The sequence below is a fragment of the Artibeus jamaicensis genome, unplaced genomic scaffold, assembly GCF_021234435.1.
Source record: "Artibeus jamaicensis isolate MK-2021 breed Jamaican fruit bat unplaced genomic scaffold, CSHL_Jam_final contig_332, whole genome shotgun sequence".
Classification (NCBI taxonomy): Eukaryota; Metazoa; Chordata; class Mammalia; order Chiroptera; family Phyllostomidae; genus Artibeus; species Artibeus jamaicensis.
In genome coordinates, this window is record NW_026521788.1 from 28,303,477 (window position 1) to 28,328,821 (window position 25,345).

Below are 25,345 nucleotides of genomic sequence, written 5' to 3' on the forward strand. Positions count from 1 at the left end.
CAACTGCAAAGCAAAACCAATACCAAGGTGAAAGCAACAGGCTCACGGCTTTCTGCAAAGCCTAATGAGCATGGGGCAAAATGTCTTCGGCTTCATTAGGAGTCGAGTCCCTATTTGATGAGTAGAGAAACTGAGGCTGTCAGATCAGTGATTAGCCAAAGGCCCCCTGGCAAGACTCCCTGCTTCTATCAGAAGCCTTTTCCCTGTTTCTCCAGTCCCTCGACTTCTCATCCCACAGGGACTGAATCAAAAAATGTCACCTCTGACCAGCCGCACACAGAGTTCATTTACTCTCAGTGCTGTTCTTGGTTCCCACCTGTGTACAGTATCCATCGTTCTTACGGCTGAGCTATAAAGACATCTTTCCCACTGGGGGATAAAAATTAAATCAGTGATAACAATCGTTATGATAACTATTTATTCATTTATCAGTTCTGGAGGGATGAAAAATACCTGCTTACCACGTGGTATGATACTAGGCACTGGGAGATAGTTAAAACCTACTAGGCGCCAAGAACTGTATTAATCAACACTTGGCTAACATTTATTAAGTACCTAGTAAAAATAAATTTTAGTGTTTTCAGCATTTACTACATAGCAAATATGATTCTAAACACTTGACCAGTAGGAACTCACTTCAATCTCAAAACAACCCTAGAGGAAGGTATGGTATTAACGCAAAGCTTCAAGAGATGAACTAACTTGGGCCACCGACTGTCATGCTGACACTAATAGATGCAGAGGAGACAGGGTGAGTCCTAGCAACGGAAGCACAAGAAGCCGACTTGTTGATTCAGACCAAAGCCATGGGTGAGAGAAGAGTAGCTGCCTGTATATATCTGACCAGTCTTCCAGATCTTACACAAACTGTGCTTCTTTCCTGACTCCTGCCTTAGTAATAAAGAAGTGGAGGTCCCTCCCTGGTACACGGGCCCCTGGCCATTCTGCCGCTTGATTAAACTGACTTCAGTAAGTTAATTCAGTGTCAATGTTGTGCTCTATCTAATGTCACACATGTGTTACGCTTCAAATGTTCAACCAACATGAGGGCAGAACCTACATACTACGCTTCTCTTGCACCTTCTAAAATGCTCAGCAGAAGTCAGGCCCCACAGCTGATAGTCAGCGGCTAAGCACCAAATCCATCTGTGGGTTCTGCTCTGAGGCCCATGACCTGGCCAGGCTTTTCAGAACTTGAAGAAGTCAGTGCTGAGGAGAAAAATGCCAGTGCTCAAACATGGTGGCCAGTTTGGTGAAATGCCCACAGGAAGGGGATGAACACAATGGGAGCTTGCAGGGAAATCCCGGAGGAGGACTGAGTCCCGGGTGGTCAACGCTGTATCAAGCCAACACCAACATGTAAGCTTTGTCCCTCCAGCAACTGAAGGCTAGGGCTGGCCCCTTCACAGCCACACGTCCATAAAAGAAGTCAGTGCAACCCATGTCAGCAGACTGTAGCCGTGCCCCCCCAAACCTTTCATCCTTGGAGCAGACTACTTTTTACGTAAAAGAGAATATGACAAAGCTTAAAAAGTCAACGGCACTGAGCAGAGGGGAGCTATTTTGCCTTCCTCATCTATAAAACAAACATATAAGACCCAACTTCTAAATTGATTATGTGACCTAATATATCTTATCTTTCACAGTACAGGCTCACATTGATTGAGCAGTTACTTCACGCCTGACTCTGCTCTGCATATTTTACAAGAGTTACTTCTTTTCATTCTCACAATAGCCCAAGGAGGCTGGTAGGAACCATGATGATCTCCTGGTCTTATGGATGTGGAAACTGAGGCCCAGAGAAGGTAAGTTAACTTGTTCAACAAGTAATTGGTTGAGTCAAGATTCAGATCAGATGTTCTGAGTCCAGAGCACCTACTTAACTCCTGTTGATCACAGGAGAGACTGTATATGCCGTGATCAACACTAGGGTCCCCCACTGAAGGTTTCTAGGACCCACAGTTGTCGTTGCTATTATCATCACCTTACACCCTGCTTCCTGTTAGGCCTGTGCCTTCTTTGGTCACTGTGTCACTCCAGCACTCATAAAGCATCCACAGCATACCGTTAATCATCCCACACCACACACTGCAGGCACATCTGGATCACAGAGATCCAGACAGCTGAGGGGACAGTGATGATGTGTGTGACCCATACTAAACTTCAGAATTGCCTTCACAGAGGCATGTGCTGCTCTCACCACCGACTTAGTGTGCTGTTTCCACATCCACTGGTTTACACTGTCCTCTCCAGTGAAGCCAGAAGGGACTGTGACTCACTCACCTCTGCTCTGCTCCCCCAGTGCCACCCCCAGACCTTCACTCCTGCAGACACTCAGGGTGTCCCCCTCGTGGTGTCTTGTTGGGTGGAGGGTCTTGAAAAAATGGGGGCCTCTTACTTGTGAAGAAAGACGATCTCCACGTTGACATCATCCCGGTCCTTGTGCAGAAAGTCCTTCAGGAAATTGGAAACACTCTCCAGAGTGATGTGTCCACAGACCACAATGTGCCTGAATGGGAGAGGCCAGTTAGAAGAGGCCGGCCGGGCAATGACCCAGGCACCCACTCCCAGCAGGACAGAGGAAGCGCGCAGCTGCAGGAAAGCGTTCATCACCCCCTCCCCGGCCTCAACAAAAGCCCAGCTCCTGTCCCCAGAGGCCTGTGAGGCAAAGCAGCGGTGCTGGCAGGTGCTCAGTGACTCCTCGACAGAAAAGGCATATGGCTTCTCACCTGATGCTGCACAAAATCCTATTAAAAGCCCAACCGTTTGGCCAAGTGGTTTTATGCATTTAACAATAAGTGACATTATACCTGCGCTTAAATGCTGCATTATCAAGTCCCTTGCAGATTCATATCTCTCCCTTTCTGCCCACAAAGCGTCCTCCCGGGAGATTTACTGAATGAGTCTTGGTTTATGACATAGAGCTTATCAGGTAATGAGATAACAAATCTTGCTGAAACGATGATTTTGTGTGTAAGAAAGCGAACTTTTATCAGGGTGGCTAATGTGCAGCTTGACACGTTATGGGCTCTGCTGGCCATAAGCAGTAAAAAGGAAAATTTTGCATTTTTCTGCCATAACTCCTCCGACAATGGGGGCATGTAACACTTTACAGTAAGTGAGCATCACTCAGGGCTAAATGGGGACAGGACGGCTGTGGAATCGTAGATCAGGCCGCAGATCTGTGTGTCCCCAGACAGCTGCTTCCTTAGGGTGGCAGAGATTTCTCTGAGAGCCGAAGGAACTGACCTCAAGATGGGGAGACACTAGGAGGAGATGAGGCTGGCATTATTGCCATTGTTCCAGGGTAGACTGGACTTCCAATTTTGGAGATGGTGGCGCCCCCTGAGGAAAGGAGCCCCTCTGCCAGAACTATTGGAACAAGCATCCCCCCTACATCCGTGGGCTTCTGGGTGAATCTGACTTTAACACCAGGCTATACTGTGGCCACTTACATTCATTACATGATGCTTGTTCAGGACTAAGTACTTTGGTGTAAGAGTTAGCCCCAGGACCAAAAGTCAGGGACTGACTGCACATGAAACCTGCTGGCTTACAGTAAAGAGGTTGTAGCAAGGGGTGCAGCCCAGGTCCCTGTGCCCCTCGGGCTGAGAGTGACAAAGGCTGAATACCTGGCTGGACTGTGAGGCATGGGCAGGTGGCAAACATGAAGCCCAGTAATTCTGTGGGAAATTTCAAAATGGCCAGGTCCCTTGCACTTGGTAATTGCTTGGTGCACATTCCAATAAGGCAGAAAGCGCATGGCTGGAGGCAGCTCATAATAGGAGGCAGTGATGATCACTTATGCAATGTTCCATTAGATGCCATTACAAGAGCCTGCCCTTTCGTTGTAATTTGGTGCTTGACTAAGTATGTGAGAATAATGCAGTAAACTCACTGGTGAAAGGATAATGATGCAGAACAAAGAGTAAATCAATAATACGCACATTGCAGTTAATAACATCACCATTATGAACTGTTATTGTTACGGAGCTGTACTTAGTGATCGGGCAAGCGGAGGGCGTCACAGGGAGGGGAGAGTGTCCACAGCTCCCTCAGACGAGACACTTGAACATGATCGCTGTGCTCTCTAGCTGGTAGCTGCTAGGTTAAGAGAGATCCCTTGGCCACCCATTCAAATTTTATGCTCAAAATCCGTATGACTGACACCTTCCTAAAATACATGGTGAATAGAATACATGATGTAAATTAAACACCTGGATTATATACATTTTTATCGAATCATACCTTAAAATGTTGCTTGTGGCACATGTGTATTTGTATAGACAAAACAGGCTGCGCATGAATTTGCATGATCTGAGCAAGATTTCTGGTTTTGAATTTGCCAAGTTTGTTCAGAAATTGACTAAGAAACAGGACCTTCCTCCTGACCACTTCACAAATGACGGTGGGGTTGCTCAGGGCAATTCTAATACTTTCTGCCCACTAATTTCCATGATTTGGAAGACCAGCACCCTTGCCAGGTGGCTCAGGTGGTTGGAACATCGCCCCATACACCAAAAGGTTGCAGGCTCGATTTCTGGTCAAGGCACACACCTAGATTGTGGGTTCAATTCCCAGTAGGGGCATGTACGGGGGACAACCAGTGGATGTTTCTCTCTCACATTGATGTTTCTCTCTCTCTCTCTCTCCCTTCCTCTTTCTCTAAAATCAATCAACATATCCTAGGGTAAGGACTAAAAACGAGTGAATGAATGAACAGACCAGCTATGATCCAAGGTAAGGGTACCTCCACAGGACTGACCTTGGTTCCACCTGGATGTGAAAGTATGTTGTATTTGATTTCACGCTCTGCCACCAAGGATGTGTGTGATCCTGGGCAAGCTTCTTCCGTCATTCAATGCATGAGGGAACTGAAATGTTGAAACCCCCAGCCAGCCTCCTGCCCCAGGCACTACAAAGCTCATAATTCTACACCAGCATAAGCCCAGCTATTATTCAAAGCTGGACTCAAATCAATGAGAGAGCCAGAGAAATGCCTCGACATTCATCCTTCCTCTCCTGTATGCAAAGAGCTGAATGACTATCTGCCAGCAGTCCCTCTTCCTCTTTTAAAATCGTTCATCTCGAGGACAGATGTGTGAGACGCGGAGGGGAAGGAGACAAGTTCGCCCTCTCACCCTTGAATCAAAGACCCAGCCCGCTGATTTATGTAGCCTTAGAAAGAGTCAGGGTTCTCTTAGTTGAAAATGTGCTGGGTACATATAAAATATATTCCAATGCAATCAATATTATCCCTTAAGCCTTTAATTAGCTTTCACTTCTCTCAAGAAGTAGACAAATGCTGGCAGAAGAAAGGAGAAAAAAAATTGACTTTTCTCATTTGGTGTTAGCTGTCCAATACCATTCTAGACAATTTAAAAATATATATCTTTTAGCTACAGCATGATTTCTGGGGTAGAGATCAGTCTTTATCAAAAAGGGAGGTAAAGAAATCTTCCGTCAACATAATTGGTATTTCTGCTCAGAGAAAGAGAGATTGATTGAAAGCAGATTGCCTCTTTGCCCAAGGAGAGTTATTAGACGCATTATCATGGCAACCTTGGGGAACCCATATTGTTCCAATCTGTCCTATATCTGATTTGGAGATTTACGGCTTCCCCCTTTTGTGCCAATAATCATTTCCCTCTATTTTGTTTTCCATACAGTGAAAGTTATCAAGGAACCCACATATTGAAAATGTTTGAATGCAGTTAGAATTGATGGATGGGGAAAGGCTGCCCTTCTAACTCAGCATCTGCATTAGAAGGTCTGCTCCCACTAGCCCTCATCTGAGGACACCCCAAGGGCCGTGCAAGGAGTGCAAGGGATGGACGGTGAAAGAGGAAATGTTTATTTCTCAGAAATATTTTCAGGAGTGGAACATTCTAGAGGCAGTAGTTTTGGGAAGGATGTTACTGAGGGGAGAAGAGAAACAGAGTTTCTTGAATCTTCAACAATTGAAAATGCTCTAAGATTGAGAGCAGGGTGCGCTGTCCTCAGGAGCAGAGTGATGGTTGTTAGCAGTGTGGGATCTGAAGAATGCCAAAAAGATCCTCATCCAAAATGATCTCCGCCAGGTTCTGTGACACCTACAAATCTACCGTGTGAGACTGCTACTCTGATAGCCCCGTGGTGACTCAGAGACTAAACCACTAAACAGTCTTGGGCAAGGTACCAATTCTGCATTTTATAATTTTAAAGTCAGAATCTCTGAGGGGCTGGAGGATTTAATTGAATAGGTAATACATGTGATGGCCTAGTAAAGGGTCTGGCTCATGGTTAGCATTAAATGCTAGGATTCACGTAACACCTGTAAATCAATATGTAGCAGATACAAAATAATACTCTGTGTCCCATTTAATCTCACCTAGTCCTCAGACAACCCTGTCTGTTACCTGCATCTTTTCAGACAACCTCTCTGAACCTCGATTTCCTTAGGTGATATACCTGGGATCCCACAGCAAGTAAAAGTGACTCTCCCAGGTCGTGACCCAGGTCTCTGACTTTCACTCTCACTAAGAAAGATATGATGTAGAAAGGACACAGGCTTCAGTATTTCAGCTTCTGCTCCCTCTGGACCAACAGGAGATCCTCCTGAGCACACGGTGGAGGGGTATGTGAGCATTCCTCCTAGGCCAGGGGAGAGGCTTAGTGTAGGGGCTAGAGTGGACGGAGATAAACCTCACTTAAAGCATCACAGAGACACAGTATCACTAGATTCTGGTGGCACCTGGTCAGTCAGGACAGGAGGCTCAAGGCGGAGAAGGCTGAATTGCAGCAGAAACTCTAAACCAACTTTCAAATTAAGCCACAATGGGCAAACCCAGGGCGGCAAAGTGGTGCAAGTATTCGTTTTAGATATTATCGGCCATGTCCAGCTTAGGACTTCCTCACCAGCCCAAGAATCCAAGGGTAACCGAAATCTAGATGCTTTGTTGACAATGGAGAACATTTAGGAAAGTTACACTTAAAGGTAGCAAATGCTGCCGCCATCTGGAGCTCCAGGTTTGAACATTTTTAGACCACTGGTGATCACGACTGATTTCCAGTGGGCCTGGCCACCTGGTCTGTGAAGGTGGCCAACAAACCTAAATCAATAACCATTTGTCATCAGATGTACTTTTTGGTTTTTAAAGCTTTGTTTAGTTCTGTGAAAAAAATCTTTCTCAGGACAAACTAATGTTAATGTCTAGGATTAAAAGATCCATCTCAGATGCACAAGGAAGCATGTAATGGAAAAATGGTAGCAGATGGATTTTGTGGAAGGGATTTACTCATCCAGTGGAAGCAAGCATACCTGGTTTGGGGTAAGGGTGCCATAATCCTGGGCAGGGCTGAATTAGAGGTGGGAAACACTGGCAGATCAGGGCACAAGCATGGCATCAAGGGGTTGAGTGTGACTTACTCAGAACAAGAACCATGCTTGACTATTATGGAAGCTGTCAGGGCTCACCAGAAAACGACCAACTGCTTATTTCATGGGTGCCTCTTCACTAAATACATATCGGTGTTATTAAGCATCTTTATCTCCAGAACAAAATCCTGCACATTCTCTACAATCACTCCACTCCCTTCTTGGAAATGGGTCAGGAAGTGGGAAGGCCCCTGTGGCGTTGGAACCCCAGTTTTAGAACTCAGTGCCACTGGTGCCTTTCAGAATGGGCAGCTTAGGGGCACTGACTTAGGGCTGGAGGCATTAGAGGAACATGGGGGGGGGGGGGCCCCAGACAAAGCTTATCAAAGCTACAGGGAATGGATCATCCATAGCCCCTGAGACTGAGCTTAGTTTAATGAGACCAAAAGTCTACATACTTTTTAAAAACACTCAGGTAGTGTTGCAGAGAGCCGGCGGCCTTTGAAAAAGGGACTGTGACACTGATGGGCTCCCTTGCATGTTCTCACATGAATCTCTGTGTCAGAATTGCCCTTGCCAAGTTAATAGAGTCTAGTGCCTGCATCATTCTGATGTGGAAACTGAGGTCCAGAGATTCAGTGCCAAGTGAATGCCAGAGCAACGGCAGACCTACCACTGTGGTTTGATGCCTTCTAAACAGAGGAAGCAATTGGTGTGCTCAAGGAGCTCCAGTCCGGTGCAACCAAGGACAAGTCACTATAAAACGAAGAGGCCCAGACTGACTGGGCTGTGCCGCCGACACTGATGAATCCTCCCACAGGGCTCCAGGTCTCTGGCCCCACCTCAGTTCATGCCATCAGCCTATCTTGTCTAGACCTGTGCAACAGCTTCCTAATTCAGTTACCTGGTTATGCTCCCCACCCAATGCTAAAGAGTGAGGAAAGAGGCTAATCCGACTGCATCAGGTCTCACAAGGGGTCTTACATCTCTCTTTAGCAGGGCCTCGCTGTAGGAAGACAATGTAAAATGCACAGCTCTGGGCTGTTTATTTTTAAAGATACTATATCCATTTTTACTGGAACAAGTATAAAGAACTTGAAAAACCCATAGCTATCCTGTCACAATAAATCATACAGAGTAAATTGAAAATCCTATACAGCTTTTCCTGAATACATTGTGCTCACTTTGTCAAGGAGGTAGATGAAATGTGGCATATATTGATCTCGATGTCTCTGTAAAACTATAATATTTATATCAAATACATATGCTAGAATCTCTTGTCTTTCTGCTGAGCCTTCTAATCATGTTTTCCTCGTCTCACCTCCCCCAATGCCTCCCACCACTGGTAGCTGCTGACTTGATGGGAATGCATTTTAAAGACTTGTCAAAAAAATTCAGCAGTGTTTTATCATATAGATAGCAGGGTGGGGCAGCAAGAGAGCCCACAACCCACATCACATCACACAGTGGTCAGTACTCAAAGCACTGCCCAAAAGGAGGAAGGCTACACCAACTCCTGCCTTCCCACTTCCTGCTGTGCCAATGGCCCATCCCGAAGGACTGCCCCAAAGGATTTCCACATGGGAATCATCTTCTGTAAACAAAGGGAAATCCAGGCGGGTGGGCCCCATCCTGGACTCCGAAACTGGCTGGGCTTTCCAGATCTATCTGTTGACCGATGGACTGGTTGCTTGAGCGGACGTAGCTAGGTGACCCCGTGCCACAGTCAGCACAGAAGAAACTTAACAGTTAACTGTAAGCCTGTCAGAGCACTGACTGACTTGCCACCTCAGATCCACCACCACATTTCAAGTGTATGAGAGAAAAGTACACGTAAAAAGGACCAAAATGAAATCAAAACAACTCTGAGAGCACATCATCCCAAACCCTGTTTTAACTATTTCCTGTTGAAACAAATTTTAAAAGAAGCACACAAACAACAACAAAAACAAAAACAAAAAACCCCAAGGAAGTTGGAAGATCATTTCCTACCTAAGGGTACTTCTACTGCAGTACTTGCTAATCACAAAGGGAGGAAATGTCTTCTCCCTCCTAGTGAGGAGGAGATGAGGTAATCATCTGATCCAGCTGTCAACAGAGTTGTTCTGGAAGAGACAGGCTGTTTTGCTAACTGGGGGGCAGAAGGTTGAACAAATAGACCCCATGAGTGAGGCAAAGGCACCCCTGGAAAACAGCCCCAAGGTCAGAGGATAGACTACTGGTAGCCCCAGTGGAAAACACTAAGGTGTCCTGACCAGACCAGAACCTTCTGCATGAAGGGGGTGCATCTTACCACATGCAGATAGATGGCCAGGACCTGAAGGATCGGCCCCTAGCAGGATCGGTGTCTGCACCTCCATGATCAGACTGTGCACAAGGAATGATCCCGCATCTTCTGTAGCTGGTTGCCCAAAGGGCATTTCAGTTTAAGTCTCAAAACTAAATTCTGGGAACTTCAACATAGGAAACATTGGCTATTTAGCATGTACCCTCCCTCTTGTCAACAACCCCTCATTTTTAGTTTGGAGAATCACTCCTCCCCAGCCAGGTGCAGTTCTGGGCCCTGTAATCAAGGTTCCCTGCCCAAGCTCAGCCAATCAGTGGTGCTTTCGATCTTGAATGGGATGACCTTGAGTGCACCCTGGGGGCTGAGTCATCCTGATGGAAAGACCCTGCAGTGACAGCCTGTGTTCCTCCTGCCAGATCCCAGAGCTGCTTCTCAGGGTCATTTCTGTCCTTTCTTGGATCTGTCCTTTCTGTCCTTTCTTCATCTTTCTCTTATTTCATGAAGTACTCCAACCTTTACAAAAAAATTTTTAAATCTTGTTTTGCTTAAGTCAGCAAGACTCAGTTTCTGTTGCCTGTAACCAAACTATTATAACTGGTAAACTTTTTTGCCTTTAGTTTTCATTCAATTCTCACAATAACACAGGATGCAAATATTATCACCACTGTTTTGGTTTCTTTCTGCTCCTTTCCTTCCTTCCTACAAGAGGAATTACGGAGCCTTCTTAAGTAAGCAATGCTGTAACCGCCCAACTCGCACAAATTGCATGGGTTCTTTCTTGTCTCTCTCCTCATCCCCTCACTCATTTTGCATTTTATTTATCCCATTGCTGCAGACTTAATGGCCTCTGGCCATGTTTAAGTAAGCCAGTTTTCCCTTCCAATCCTAGACAGTTCTCTGCTCTCATAGAGGGATCAGGGCACTGCAGGGCACTGAAGGGCACTTTCCTCCATTCAGGTCAAAGCAGATTTGCCTCTCTTCATTCGCTAATGCTGTTTCTGAACAGAAGGGACCAAGAAAAGAGAAGATTAAGGCAAAAGTCAGCTACCCCTTTGGGAATGAAGGTGAAATGAAGAGAGAATGGGTCCAAGCAAAGAAATGGTTCTCAATTTTGCCATGGAGGGGGAAACATGCCAGCTTGGATTTGCAAATCAAGCCCTCCCTAACACCCCTGCTAAACCATGCCTCATGGCCCTAGAGCATATGCCCTTGGAATTGACCCTCTCATAATAACAATCAAGTTGACACATCCTGGCCTGCTTCCCCAGTGTGGGTGTGACCCCAGGTAGCACACTCTGCTAGCTCACCAGGCTGAGTAGAGGCAACACACTGGCATAGGCCCCAGAGCCTCTAGCCTCTATTGCACACAGAAGAACTGGGAGCTGTCCACAGCTGCCAGAGCTGGGCGAGACTTAGTGCTCCCCAGGGGGGAAGGTCTGCAATGGAGTGGAACTCAGGGTAGCATTGGCAGCTCCCCACCCTCCCAAATTTCTCTGCACCCCTCTTTCACTGGGTCTGTCATTAGACCCACAGGTTTTGGAGGCACAAATCACCAGCTGTTACCTTTTCCCTCAACTACTCCAATGGGTGCATTTAACAATGGAGATTATCAAATGCTTTTAGGAGCACCCTTCTAAAATGCTAGCAGCCTTCATGTTGCTTTATATCTTCATAATTTTATCGAATAAAATTCTTACCAAAAAAGCATTTCACTGTGATAATGCTCCTACATAATCAAGCTTCTATTTAGCTGCCACTGACTTCTTGAATGATTCTGGTTGGTCAATGTCTCAGGTACACTCCAGGGTAGCAAGAACCACAGCTTCTAGCTCATGCTTTTAAACACAGCACATAGATAGCACAGTGCCTGGAACATGGCAGGGACTCAAATAACTTCTAGTCGAGCAAATATGTTGAATGAGAGCTTTCCTAAATCTGCTCTGTATGCTAGCTGACACTGGCCTTTGTCATCAGCAGCCAAGGTCATAACGCCTCTCACAGAGATGGCGTGCATGTATCCCTGAATCGCCTCCACATCCCCTTATTGGGAAGGTACAGGGAGGGGATATCAGATTGCTTTTACTGACAGTTGGTACCCACATTTGGAGCAGCCCCTGTGGTTCTGGGGACAGGAACCAGCCATCACCGTTATGTGACACTAGTGCTAGATGAGGAGGCTGGGTCCTGAGAGTCACACAAGCAGGTTTCCATGAGTTTCACATTGTATTAGCCCCCATAGATCTTTCATAAACAGAGACACTGGGCTTGGCCAGTTAGAAAGTTTCCTGGTTTATTTTCAGTGTATGATGGCAGCGGCTGTGGGATGAACCCCAAACCCATTGTACTAAGAACTGCTTTGTGCAGCTCTGGAATGACGTCCATCAGAATAAATGGCACAGCCAGGGACCGAAAACACTGCAACTCAGTCCCGGAGGGTTTCATTCCTTCTCTGGATTTGAAATTGACCCAGGAAGGATTCATCCAATCAAACGTGAGGTTGAAGAGAAAGAATCTTCGAGGATCATAATTAGAAAAGTCATATTCAGAATTCTTTTTTTAATGGACGAAAGAACATTGGAGAGCAAAATCTAGGCTTGAATGTGATTTTTTATTCTTTTAGGCACATAGTTCATCTCCCACCTACATTTCTATTCTTGTTTGCAGAACAATAGCTGGAACATTTTGATAAGTGTGTGGAAGAGAAGAGAGACAGCAGGAAAGTGTCAGGGAGGGGGGAGCTTTCATTCCATTAGTATTATCAGGAAATTGATTTAATATGCAACCAAGTCTCTTTAAATAGAGCATCAAGTTTGAAAGGGACTGAAGATGTGGCTTATAAGAATCCAAAGCAGATGCAAAGAAAGAAGCGCCCACATCCACACCCACTAAGACCCCTCTCATCGGAAAGAAATATCTGGCATATTACATTATACGACCCAGCATCTAATTGACACTTGCTTTTGGTATCTGTCCCTCGGTACTGAATTTCAGAAGTAGTCAAGGGGTCATTGTTCCAAAGTATTAGGGCAATCTCATTTTTTACCTCCCCTAAAAGTTTAATGTTAATCAAAGCAGAATGCCTAATCAGTCCAAGATGGCCTGTCAACTTGAATTATCTGTTTGTCTTCCTATTTACTGTATCTGTCTGTCTACAGTTCTTCATATCTTTGTGAAGATCGGTTATTGGGGCCTGTGTCTCCTTTTGACTCGAATGGCTACCAGATGATCCTTCTCAGTGATATGCTGATGATTTGCTAATTTACGGTTTTAAAAACTAGGAATCTGAAGACATTGCCGGGGAGTTCAGGCTGGGGCTCGCGTGGGCGTTGCGAGGAGAGGGCTGAATGGCTTACTTGTCAAGGGATGGGAGTTCGTGTACAATGCAAAGCTTCAGTCACATTTCAACCAGAATGATGCCTGAGAAACGAAATCACAAATGACATCTCAGAGGGAGCACCACTCCCAGGAGCAGCCCCCGATGCAGACTGTGGAGAAGCAAGAGTGAGTGTTGCCCGTGTTCCACATAGACAGGAAAGGAAGGGAAGGCCCGAGTTACTGGGCCCGAGACAACACCACGTGAAGTAACCTGCATCCTGGTCCCAAGGGCTAGGGCCAGGCGTTCTCAGGAACAGCAGCAGTGGAAATGTTGTGGAGTCAGTGCCACCTCCAGGAACCGATAGGGGAAGCTTACATAGGCTCTGAGTTTGAACTCCCCAACCACAGTGGTGGTCAAACAATACATAATGTGCTGCTCACGGTCGACGTGGCACATTTAGAGAGTTTTATGGGTAGGTAGAAACCCATTGCCCCAGTGCCTGGCATGTAGTGAGCACTCAACAGACACATGTGGGATGAATGAGGATGAAGGCATAACTCATGGTGGTTCTCTGTTAGGTGGGGGCCCTATCAGGAGTAAGTTAAATGACTGTTTGTAAAGAAATAATCCCTGTTCTTCCACAGCAGATCATTTAAAATTCTAATTCTTAAAAAAAAAAAAGGTCTAGAAGCACTGTGGAGCAAAACCTGAGTGTGGTGAAGAAAGTAAAGTAAAATTTCAATTTCATGTTGACACAAGGCAGCCACGAAGGAGGGACTAGGAAGTGTAATTAGAAGTGATCAAAGGACGCAGAAGGAGATACGAACGTATTTTTGATAAGAGGAAAGAAAGAGTCAAATAAAGAACCAGGGAAGGTATGTGGATGCCTCACCTGGTGGGTTGGTGGAAGAGCAATCCAGAGCCCCAGAGAGAAAGACTTTAGGATTCAGTCCCACGGAGTAGAAGACAAGACTCATGGTGGCAAGAGGGGTTCACAAAACATGAATTTTAAAACCTAGAGTGTTAACTTCTTTCAGGGGTAATGAAAGCTGGGTTAAGTAGTCACTGAACATGCTGTAACATCTCCGAGGTGTCAATTCCCTGGACCCCTTTACTGAAGATAAATAATCCCTGTTTTGCTCTATAACAGAATCTTTGGTTTTGTCTCTGTTCTTTGCTGCAAATATTAAAATTTATGCCTGGTAACTTCTTTCATCCCCCTTGGCTCATGGCCTATAACCTCCTGGAGACTGCAACCTCCACGAGGACAGGGTCCAGGGGCAGCCTGCTCATCCCTGGGAACTGCTGCATCCCTGGCAGCCGATGGTGCCAATGCAACCCAGCCTTGTGCTAGGCACAGAGGTACCCGGAGAGCATCTTGCACTGAATGAATGAACCAGCAGAGATAATACTGGGACTGGACAGTGAGGCAGGAAACTAACTATGCTCGAACAGTTCTCAGTTCTTGACATTTTGTTCCAAATTACTGAATATTCTTCAAAATATAAGCACGTACATGAAAGAACATTTAAAAGCACTCTGTTTTCATTTTTAAATGGACAAGCACGATAGAGTCTGCCCACCTCTATGGCTCTGGGGGTCTTTCCAACCCTGAGGACACACCTGAGGTTGAAGGTGGACTGCCCTCACTTTCTCCAGAAGGATGCAGCTATCCCCGCTCAAAGCTCGGAAATAAACCCAGAAAATGTGCCTTGCAGAGGATGTTCTGGGAGGAGCTCCTGCTACTCTAATTCTCACGGAGAGTTAAAAAACCAGAACCAGGGATGCGCTCTAAGCTGTGCTGCAGAACCACCAAGGAACTGAAGGCAACAGGTAGATATGACCACCAGGGCAGAGAAGGCTCTCCTTAAGACAAAAAGCAGGTGGGCCTGACCCAGGAGGGCACCCAAACCTGGCAGGTCACTGCAATCTACCATGGCCTAACCTAGAAAATGAACTCCCCAGGAAGGATGGAGCCAGTGAAGGGGCTGAAAGTGTTGAAACCCACAAATAACACACTGATCTCAATTTGATCAATGATCTGTCTGTCCATCCTTGAAAGCCCCTCATTGTTAGAAGTGTTCAAGAGCTGAATACATTTCTTGTCTAACAAAATGAACAAAATCCCAAAATAAAAACTGTTTCATCCCCTCTCCAACTTTTCATCCTGGACTGTGGGGCCAAGACCCTTAGAGGTAATAAATGATCAGAAAGAGGTGACAGACCCAGTGATACTCATGCATTTCTTCCTCTCCATCACATGAAGTGTCCTGGCCTCACCGGAGGACAGAGGTGGAGAAAATAGACTATGACAAGATCACTGAGAGCAGACCAGGGTCTCAGGAGATGATCTGGAGAATTAACATGTCCCAGTGGAACACGCTGCCCCCATCAAATGCCAGACCTGCCCCCCCACTAGCTGTGTGACGTTAGGCGAGTCATGTAACCTTTCTGTTCCTCAGTTTCCTCACCCATTGCAAATAGAGAAGATAATAATACCTTCCTCACAGGTTGCTGTGAAAATAAGGAAAGATACAAGTATTCGTGGTTCTTATTACTGTTATAGAAGGCGGTCCTAGGGCTTTGCACTACATTGATTCACATTCTCACTTCCGGAAGGATATAAGCAAATGTTCTAAGAGAAACCATTAGCATTTAAGTTTCACAGACAGTCTTCATGAATTGGAGCTAGACCTGGTTAGTCTGTGACAACTATTCCCCCCAACCAGAACGGAGACTTAGCTTCCTCATCCAACTGGAATATTTCCTCCAAGTAAATTACATTTGCTTTCCTGTTCCCTTTTGTCTACTCCTTGTCCTGTTATTCATTCCTCTTTCCATGTGTCTTCTCAGTATTTGGCTCCCAGGAACCAGTAGAATAATACAAACCCGTCCCTTTCTCCTCTGTCCCAAACACCTGGCCTGAGGCTGCCCCAGTTTCGGCCCCAGAAGCCCAGCATGGGAAATAGAAGGCCTCCTCTAATAAGCAGGTTTGAGCAGACAGATTCTTCTCTGTGGCCGATTATTTTCCATGGCCCTTGGCCATGTGACCTCGGACCATGATCTGTCAGTTCTCATAAATTAACCAGGAGTGGGCTGAGTCACACACAGAGAGGAAACCTCTGGGGGAAATGGCGGGAGCTGTGGGAGGAAGGGGAGCGAGCTGGGGTCCCGAAGGCCATGGGAGCCTCACCCCTGCGCTCCCCCACCTCCGAGCAGCTTTGCCATTACACGGAAGCAAAAAGGAGGAGGCAGCGGCCTCAGGAGGAAGGCCGGGCTGTAGGCAGGCTGCTCTTCTGAATAAAATTTGGGGACTCAGCCCAAGGGGCTAACTGTCCCCAAGACCTCCAACCTGGAAAGACTTCCTTCCTCAGCCACTCCTGGAGCCCTTGGTTGTTGATACACAAGTCCCTGTTCTTAGGAGGCCCAGTACATCATAACAAGATAAATTAGAGAAAAGAACACACAGACCCATGCTGCCCCACACCCATGCTGGCTCTGACGTCCCGTGGGAGGTCAGGTGTGGAATATTGAAGAGAACGTTGCAGTAAGCCACAGACACCCTTGACACCGTGCTGGTGGTGAAGACCTTCTGGGGACACCATGTGAAGTGTTTATGTGATGCCAAACATGCCCTGGAAATGAGGTGCCAACGAAATCTGCATATTCTCCTATATCCTAAAAGTGGGTGCTACATAAACAAACCCCTGAGCTCCTCTGTCTAATTTTCTTTTACTCCGAATAATCTTTGGATTTCAAAGTTGTGTGTCTCCATAGCTTTGGGTTGCGAGTTACCTCGAGTTCTCTGAGAAGTCCATGCATTTTTAGGGAGGTTACTCCTGAGTAAAATACGCAAACATAAACCAATCCCTTAACTGTGTCCATGTTTGAATCACTTTCCAGGCACTCACTTGGTCAAGTCCTCGGGAGCAGTGTGTGTGCAAGTGTGTAGTCCATGAATGCAGCACGTACATTTCCTTGTGCACACACAAAACATGGGGCCGAGCGCACTGTTTTAAGAGTCTGAACTCTGTCTTTCAACAAAGTTTAGCTGCTTTCCTCTTGCAAATGCATTTAATTTTATCTGGAAACTTTTTGACGTTAGAAATAGAACAACTGTAGTTTCTCATTATGTTTGCTGCCAGAACCCATGCTTGGTTGCTCAACTAAAGACCTTATATTGCTAATTACTACCACATGCCCATATCCCCAGCGCAAGAAAACTTATTGATTCTGACAGCCCATTCTCTCAACGCTGAATTCCAAATGAAAACTCAAATTTTGGCCAAACATAACATTTCATCAATCTTGTTCTACTGACTGGAAAAACAACATCAAACAAAGGGTGCTAATGGCCCTTTATTACCACTCCTTTCCCAAGCTTATATTTTCTGATGAAAGATCTAAGTGACCAAAGGGCTTCTTTAAACTACTTAGTAATTAGCTTTTGAACCAGGAAACAATGCGCAAAGTAAAGTGAACAGTCCCAGTGTTGATGACAGACCTGCTCTTTGTCCGCCGGGCTGGGGAACACTGGAGACCCAGAGAGAACATTAAAAGCAAAGTGCTCATTTTCATAAAGGGCATAGGAAAAAGAGAGGAGGGGGAGACAGGCTAACAGCAGTGATAAAAGATTATGGCGATGGAGGCAGAACAAAGGCTACGGGGAGTCTGTGATCTGAAGTCGTCACCACGCAGGGGTCTGAGTGGAAATGCCACTTGTTGCCACGACAACAAATGACCCATCTGACCAGGCCGGTGAGCGAGCACTGGTCTGAGCGCCTGGTCTGGGTCACTTGTCAACCAAAGCTGCCTGCCAGGCCCACCCACATTGGACTTGGGGAGCTATATTGGGGGGGGGGGGAGGGTGAAATTTACCTGGAGTGAGAGTCCAGAAGTAAGTTCAACAAAGACTTTGGGGCAGTTGATTTTATTGACCCCTTTGGGGGTGGCGGTTGGAAAAGCTGGCTGGGACAGTGGGTGGGGAGGCTACAGAGAGATGGGGCCTTGGAATGCGTTCTGTTTTATGGCAACCTGTGCACACCTTCGAGGCAAAACGAGAAGAGAAGCTGTTTTCCTCTTGGCGTGGGACAAACGACCAGTGGGAATCTTTAGAGGTATTTGGCCTTTTGGATCCAACCAGTGGCCCAGAAACCAGAACAGCTTGGTTCTCATCTCATCCAGGGCAGTTACAATAATAGGAAGGGGAGGGTCCCATCAGCGGGAAGGCGCAGCAATGTGCTGCCTCCACCGAAACGGCGCCAACTGGCTTCCTCTCCCCCACTGTCCTCTGTTCCTCAGCAAGGGAACGGGTGTCCTGTGGGTCGTTCAAGAAAATGAGCCCTCTCCCCACCTCCTCCTTTTCTGGAGGGAGGACCGGACACCTGAGCTCAGGATGGGCCGGAGTCACCGCAGGAGAGGGACTGGCTCCCGCACATGGCAGCCGGGCCAGGAGGAGCGATGATGGAAGGGGTGCCGTGCCAACGGGGCAATTTTCTCTTAAAAAACAAAACAGGCTTTTTCAGAGCTGACCTGAACAAGGATTAAAAAAAAGAGCAGAAAACAAAACTCGTTCGGATGCAGGAGCTTCTACAACAGGGAAGGGGCAAGAGTGAGGAAAATATTCTGCATCCAGGGCTGGGCATGCACAGAGGTACATATTTGCTGAGCTGCACAATAAAGAAGTGTGCGTCTTACCCTAGAGAAGTTAAAATAAGAACAAAAACTCAAAAACAAAACCTCAGAAACAAAGCTGTGTGCCCAAGAAAAAATATTTAAATAGTGAAGAAAGGTTGCTGCCAGCCCGACATTCTCCGTGAGAGACGGTGGCCAGCAGGGGACAGGGTGGCGAGGTCCCGCCCTGCGCTCCGGAGAAAAGCCTCTGGTTGACGGTGGCCCCGCACCCTGATACTGACACTGATAAAGGGATCCGAGCACAAATCGAAAGAGACCCCATGTGGAAAGCATCTGTGCCTGGGAAGCCAAACAAAAGGCTCATCAGCCACAGCACACAGTGCCCTGACATGCCGTGAACATATCTGTTGCCCAAAAGAAATTTCAGCCGAGTAACGGACCCCCCTGAGGATGAGCCCCGTGTCTCTGGCTAAACAGAACTGGTTGCCTGGTGGCCACACACCTTACGGTAGGCAAGGTGACCTTGATCTTGTCCTCCCTAAGAGTTCCTAGCTGGAGTATGCTCTCATGTTCTTGCTGCAAAAAACCCCCCACAGGACAGCATCACCTTAGTGTGAGGGACCAGAGTGTAAGCACCAAGCCAGCTGGCCTAGAGAATGAATGATCTTGGTTCACTTGTTAGGGATCGGGACAGAAAACATGGGCCCAGTTACAGGTGGACCCCTTCCAGGATAAATCCATGTCTCTTGGGAAAAAGTGCAGGGAAGAAAGTTGTGAATAAGAACGGAGCTAGGTGGTCAGTCCCAGTGTGACAACCTGGGTGACCTCTGATGTCGCACCCCACACAGAAGGTGGCCCTTCCCTCACAGAGGCACCCGGGTGGGGTAGGAGAGGGGCAGGATTCAGGGGCCACCGCCATGGGGACTCTCAGAAGTCACTCAACCACATCTTATCTGATGCAACTGACTTACTTTCTGCCTCCATGTTTGTTAAAAGTCCCGCCGAATTTATTCCGATTCAGGATGAGAGCAGCAATTTCGGGCACGTAGCGGGCAAACATTGCCTACATGCATGAAACAAAGAAACAAGAGCCAAAAAAAAAATGGCATGCAGAGAGGATACTACCGCAGCGGAGGCAGCAAAACCTCTGGGCATACTTACTTTCTTCCACTAACCGCACTATAGGAGCCCCCGTATTTCTTGCGGTTTCCTATTAACTCTATGATTTCAGGGACGTAGCTGGCAAACATGGCCTGAGGAAAAGATAGGAGACAGAAGAGAGACTAAAAAGACAGGCCAAAGAAAGGGGGTAACCTTTTCAGAAAGGGGGACACTAAGATCTGAAAACACAAAAGGGTTAGACCTGTGGAGGTATATACTGATATTTTGGGTTATTTCTTAAAAGGCACAAAAAGGGCAAGCTCCTGAAAATACACAGGACAAAACAAACATTAGGCAACCCAGACAAATTAAAAAAAAAAAAATCACAGTTGAGAAAAATACAAAGGAGACAGGAATAAATAAATTGACATCTAGCTCTTCTTCCTGAAGAGAAATTAAGTAAAGGGGGCGCGAGCTGGGGAAGCTACACACTCACAGGCTCACACCCGCAAACGACTGCGAGAGGAGACCTTTCTCTCCAGTTAAAATTCTAAGGGGAGTCGATGCCTTTCTGAGTGACTGAAGACAACGAATACTAAAGGAAGATTAAAAAATATGAATGTTTCCATTTAACAGCTATCACTAAAACACACACAAGACAAATTTAGGGAATGACACGGGAGGAAAGGACAGCAAGGGGAAACACAAATCTGCCATGTTTTGTCCAGCAAACACTGTGCTTGGGGCCAGCTCCGCGTCTCCCTGTCTGCAGGGGCCTTGCAGGTGCTGTGAGGACACGCACATGTACATTCATATACATTTTAAAATGCATATGTCATATGCATACAAACAGACAGATGTGTATGCATCATGTAAATGTGTGTGCTGTGTACATGTGTGAAAGCTGTGTGTGAAGCAGGGTTTTAATCACTTACCTCATACAAAGTAAAAATCTAAACTTAAAGTGAGCTGCTTTGAAAGACAAAATGCAGCCACCGCCTATGGGTCGCCAGAAGTGCCCCTTGAAACTGACATCACCACTGACTGTGATGATCTGCATGGACCAGAAAAGCAAACAGGAAAACCCTCTGACTTACAAAGAAGGAGGAAAAATATCCCAGGTGTCGCACGTAATAGAGTTAGTTGGCCATTTATAAAACCAACGCACAACTCACAGGGTGACGTCCACCCGGGCAGCACCCTACTCTTTAGGGCAGGCCCCAGCCACAGTGTTTGTTGGAGGTTTGGGGAGGACCCTAAAGGGGTGGGGGAGCTCTTGAAACCGCAAACTGTCTTTAGAGTATCGACAGCATCTACCAGGGCCAGGTGACAGCAACTGTCCTTGCAGAATGTCAGATGCTGAATTACATTACAAAGGGACAGACACTCTCACTTAATAAGTGAGCATCACTTTCTTAAGACAATTAGGTTTGCTCCCGGCTAAATGGCTGACCCTGACAAGGGCAACACGCTCGGGTGTCTGGGAAACAAATGTAATACACCAAAGAAATATGCAGAGAAGTCACCCTCACGCTGGGACTCAGCCTGATGGTAACACTAAGGCAGCCACTTGCTTCTAATGCAGAAACACAGCATCAAAATACAAAGCTTTAAGGAAATGGATAACAGGAAATATTAATAACCATAAAAATCAACACCATAATAAAGAGTTTTTACCAATCCCCCGAGGATGAAGAAGACCATGAAGAGGCGTCCAAGTGTGGTTTTTGCATAAACATCCCCATAGCCAACCGTGGACATGGTAACCATGAGTAAATAGACACATTCCCAGTATGTAAGAGCCTGGTTGTTTTGGAAATTTTCCCATGGGTCCCCTGAATTCTCCACCTAGAACAAGGGGACAGGGGAGAAAAAGGAAAACGTTATGCTGTACACACATGACGAACCAGGAACACGAAAGCTCCAGCAGGACGATTCTGGAGGCGCAGCCCCCTCCACACAAGGTGTGTTCTGCCCTCGGCCAACTTCTGTAAGTGACGGCTGAGCAGGGACCAGAGAAGCAGAATGGTAAGAACACAGCCATGCCTTCCTTACCGACTGGGGCTAAGAGGGGGAGGAACAGAAACCGATATCCCTAGTCTACCTTCCTTCTCATTGTTAAAGATTTGAAGTCAGCTGAATTTTCGGGCATCGCTCTGGCCGCATTTTACGGCGTTCCCATCAAGGGAAAAGCCAGAGAGCCCTGGCCTGACCTCTTCTCAGTGAGCTCCTGCTCAGCCCCAGAGGGCCCAACTCACACGCTCCCAGAGAAATTCTAGACCCTCCCACAGGGGGCCTCCTCCTTTCATTATTTGGCCAGGGGCCTTGCTCCTCCAGATCTTATGTCCAAATCCCAAACAGCATCTCTTGGAGTCTGCCTCTGATCTCTCTGCTTTGCAGAATGTCAGCGAAGGCTCTGCCCTGCAAACTGCAGGAAGTTCCCCGGGAGCACAGAAAGTGAGCTCATGAGAACAATTTGCTTTTGCACAACACTCTAGACCCAAGGCTAGCAAGCTTTTTCTGTAGAGGGCCAGATAGCAAAGGTTTTCCACTTTGCAGGCTATGCAATGTCTGATCTCTGTAGGAACGACTCAACTCTGCACTTGTAGGCAAGATCAGCCAGAGGCGACACCGAAACTGAGGAAGCATGGTCACATTTGGAGACCTGTGGCCCCAGGTCTCTGCTTTAAATTTAACAAAGCACTTTCAGTCCTTTTATCAAATTTGATCTGCCAACAAAACAGTGAGGGAGGAGAGAGAGGTACTTTAGATTCCCTCAGGAGACTGGGAGAGATGGGGCTGGGTCTCTGTGACCAGTGCCTGTGACCTGTCAGCAAGGCCGATGCGGGGGCAGGCCCCCAGACCTCCAACTCAGCCGCCACGGAAGGCTGCCACAAGCTGACCTCTTCCACACATCCACACCTGTCCTCAACATACCATTTCTATGGAGGTTTCCCGGTGAACCAGAAAGTACTTGATGTACTAGAAAAGTGAGGTCACTGGCCTACTGAAAATGACGAACCACCATATATATATCTGTGATGTAGGCAGCTGGCAGAATTAGGGTGATTATCTAAGGTCCATTTCAGCCAGGAATCCCATCAGCATAAAGAGGTGGGTGGGGAACCCATCAGGTCTAGTGACTGAATGAGGGCCTGGGCTTCCAATCAGGTTGAGCTCCACTGGATGAAAATGATGTAAATCCAAACAGTGGGTGGCTAAATGCACGCTTCCACCCTTCTGCAGAGAGCCCATCGGGGAAGGGCACCTTTACTCAAAGCTTCAGAGTCACGTGAGGTTCTTTCCAGGTGTGACAGTTTGTATTTGTATCAAACAGGCTCCCCACAATAGCTGTGTTCCCTAAAAGCAGGAGAAAAAGTCTGCCGGGAAGAGGTGAGGACAGCTTGACTTCATAATATAAGCCTTTCAAAGAGTCATTAATTTAAATGAATTAACATTTTTGAGATACGAAATAACTTGACAAGTCATCAGGCAAGAGAATCAAGGTGGTTCTTTGGAAGGGGGAAGTAAAAAAGAAGTCCAGAGATCTGAATTTGTTGTTTAGAAGAGATGTGGGTCAAACTTCCAACTTTGCCCGCAAGACGTTTTTGTGCAGTTGCTGAGGAAGCATTGCCATCTTGTGGCTCGTTGAGGGTATTGCACACAGAATGAAAAAAAACGTACCAAAGCTTCAGAGCACTACTGGGGAGCTGAAAAACGCAGAATAGCAGTGAGAACATTACTAACCATTTGGAACCAGTTTGAGGTAAAGGGTTGGAAACCCTGACAATGGTACAGCTGCTGTTTCTTTTCCTACGTTCTACAGCTGGGCTTAAGTTTCTCACCAGTAAGAAAAAGTTCAGGTGCTAAAATGACTCAGCCTCGCTCCAGGAAAGCCAGAGCTAAAGCATCTTCAAGGACACTTACCAAGTGGATGAACCCAGCTGCTGTCAGCCACGTGCTGATAAATATGGAGAGCAGATTCACCAGCTTGATGGAATTACTGCACAAAAGAGACAACAAGCAAAATCCCCAAGTTACAAAAGAAGCCCCTGTCTGGGGGGCTCCTGAGCCACCTGCCAGAGTGACAGGAAGCTCACCTCTGACACCCCAGTGCATCTCTGACTGTGAAGGGCACCCAACCCCCCAGAAGGGGCGGAAGTCAGCCCAGCCAGGGCACATGGGAAGGTGACATAATGGCTACTTAAACAGTCCCTAAATTCACGTCCCCAGTTGTGTTCAAGTTTTTCTGAAATTTAACTTTATTTTGAAAGTCTTTAAATCTACAGAAATAATCAAAGAACAGTGTGATGAACTCTTGTATGCCCTTCACCAAGATTGACCAATCAACAGTTTATCACCTCGTTGGCTTTATCTCTACTCTTTTTCTTTCTTTCTACTTATGTATGTATCTATTTGTTGGTTGAACCATTCACAACAGACTGCAGATACCATGACACACACCCCTAAATGCTTCAGCATTCAGCACTGCAGAAGGACACTGCAACACAGTCACAGCACAATTGCCGTGCCTCAGGGAGCTGACCGGAAGTCAGCAACGCCCTGAGCATGCACTCCATATTCAAATTTCTCCAGTTGCCCACAAATTATGTTTACTGACGTTTTCATTTTCTTCGCCCTGATCCAGGAGCTGACCCACGCTCATGCACGAGTTCGGTTATAACGTTGCTGTAATCCAGGGGTCAGAAACCCATCTGTAAAGGGCCCGTCAGTGAACATGTGAGGTGCTGTGGGCCATGGAGTCCCTGTCACGACTCCTCAGAGCTGCCACTGCAGGATGAAACAGCCTCACACGACATGTAAAGGAATGGATGTGGCTGTGCACCAGTAAGACTTTATTTACGAAGTGGGCAGTGGGTGGCCATGGGCTTTGTAGTTTGCCAATCCCTGCTTAATTCTCCTTCAACCTACAATCTACCCCCTTTGGTTTGTTTTTAATATTTAATTTTCTGTGCACCCAGATCAGCTGTCTTGTAGAATGTCCCATATTGTGGATTTGTCTGATTGGTTCCCCATGATTTAGTCATATTTAAGTTCTCTTAAGAATATCTGCTGGTTTCACAGTAAGTATGGCATCTCAGGAAATCCCACCTCAGTCACACCGGGGTAGTCACTTGGTTACCATGGAAATGCCAGACCTCCCGAAAGGCACCCATATCTCTTCGGTAATTCATCTACCTGCCTTCTATGTGGTGAGACTCTAAGACCATAAGAAAATCCTGTTTCCCAGAAACCTCAGACCTAATCATTTCAGCACCACCAGTATTCTTTGAGAGCATCGGCTGGAACTCCCTAAATTTTAAGTTCCCTGGAAGAAGAGGCCTTGGCTGTCCAGATCTTGGAAGCAGTGTGTCCCTGGTGCACAGTAGGGCTTCTGTGAGTATGTGCTGAGTGCACTGGTCCCTTCCTCTGCAATCTCCCCACTAAGCTTCCCCTTGCTCGCTCCCAGGGGGGCAGAGTTCCTCCAACGCTGTTGTCGGCGGGTCACTTCCCTGTCCAAAGGCTCCCTGTGCAGTCAAATGTTACGTCCAAACTCTCCTTCCATTTCCAACACTGTCTGAAGTTTGGCTCTCCTCCTGCTCTTCTTCTACATAAACTCTTGGAATGCTCATCACAGCCCAACCTCCTT

General features: G+C 46.7%; 1 protein-coding gene across 8 annotated transcripts in view; it reads right to left on the bottom strand.

Moving 5' to 3' along the window:
- The window catches only part of KCNMA1 (potassium calcium-activated channel subfamily M alpha 1), a 735,030-nt gene that overhangs the window by 203,664 nt on the left and 506,021 nt on the right, over nt 1–25,345 (bottom strand). For 7 of the 8 annotated variants that reach the window (XM_053663957.1, XM_053663956.1, XM_053663955.1 and 4 more), the window contains exons 7-10: nt 23,623–23,698; nt 21,373–21,543; nt 19,756–19,847; nt 2,399–2,509 (exon numbers count right to left, since the gene is read on the bottom strand). In XM_053663957.1, the coding sequence (XP_053519932.1) occupies nt 2,399–2,509; nt 19,756–19,847; nt 21,373–21,543; nt 23,623–23,698 (450 nt within the window). Of the gene's footprint in view, nt 1–2,398; nt 2,510–19,565; nt 19,658–19,755; nt 19,848–21,372; nt 21,544–23,622; nt 23,699–25,345 lie in introns of all 8 variants that reach the window. The other variant, XM_053663952.1, reaches the window with a different exon arrangement.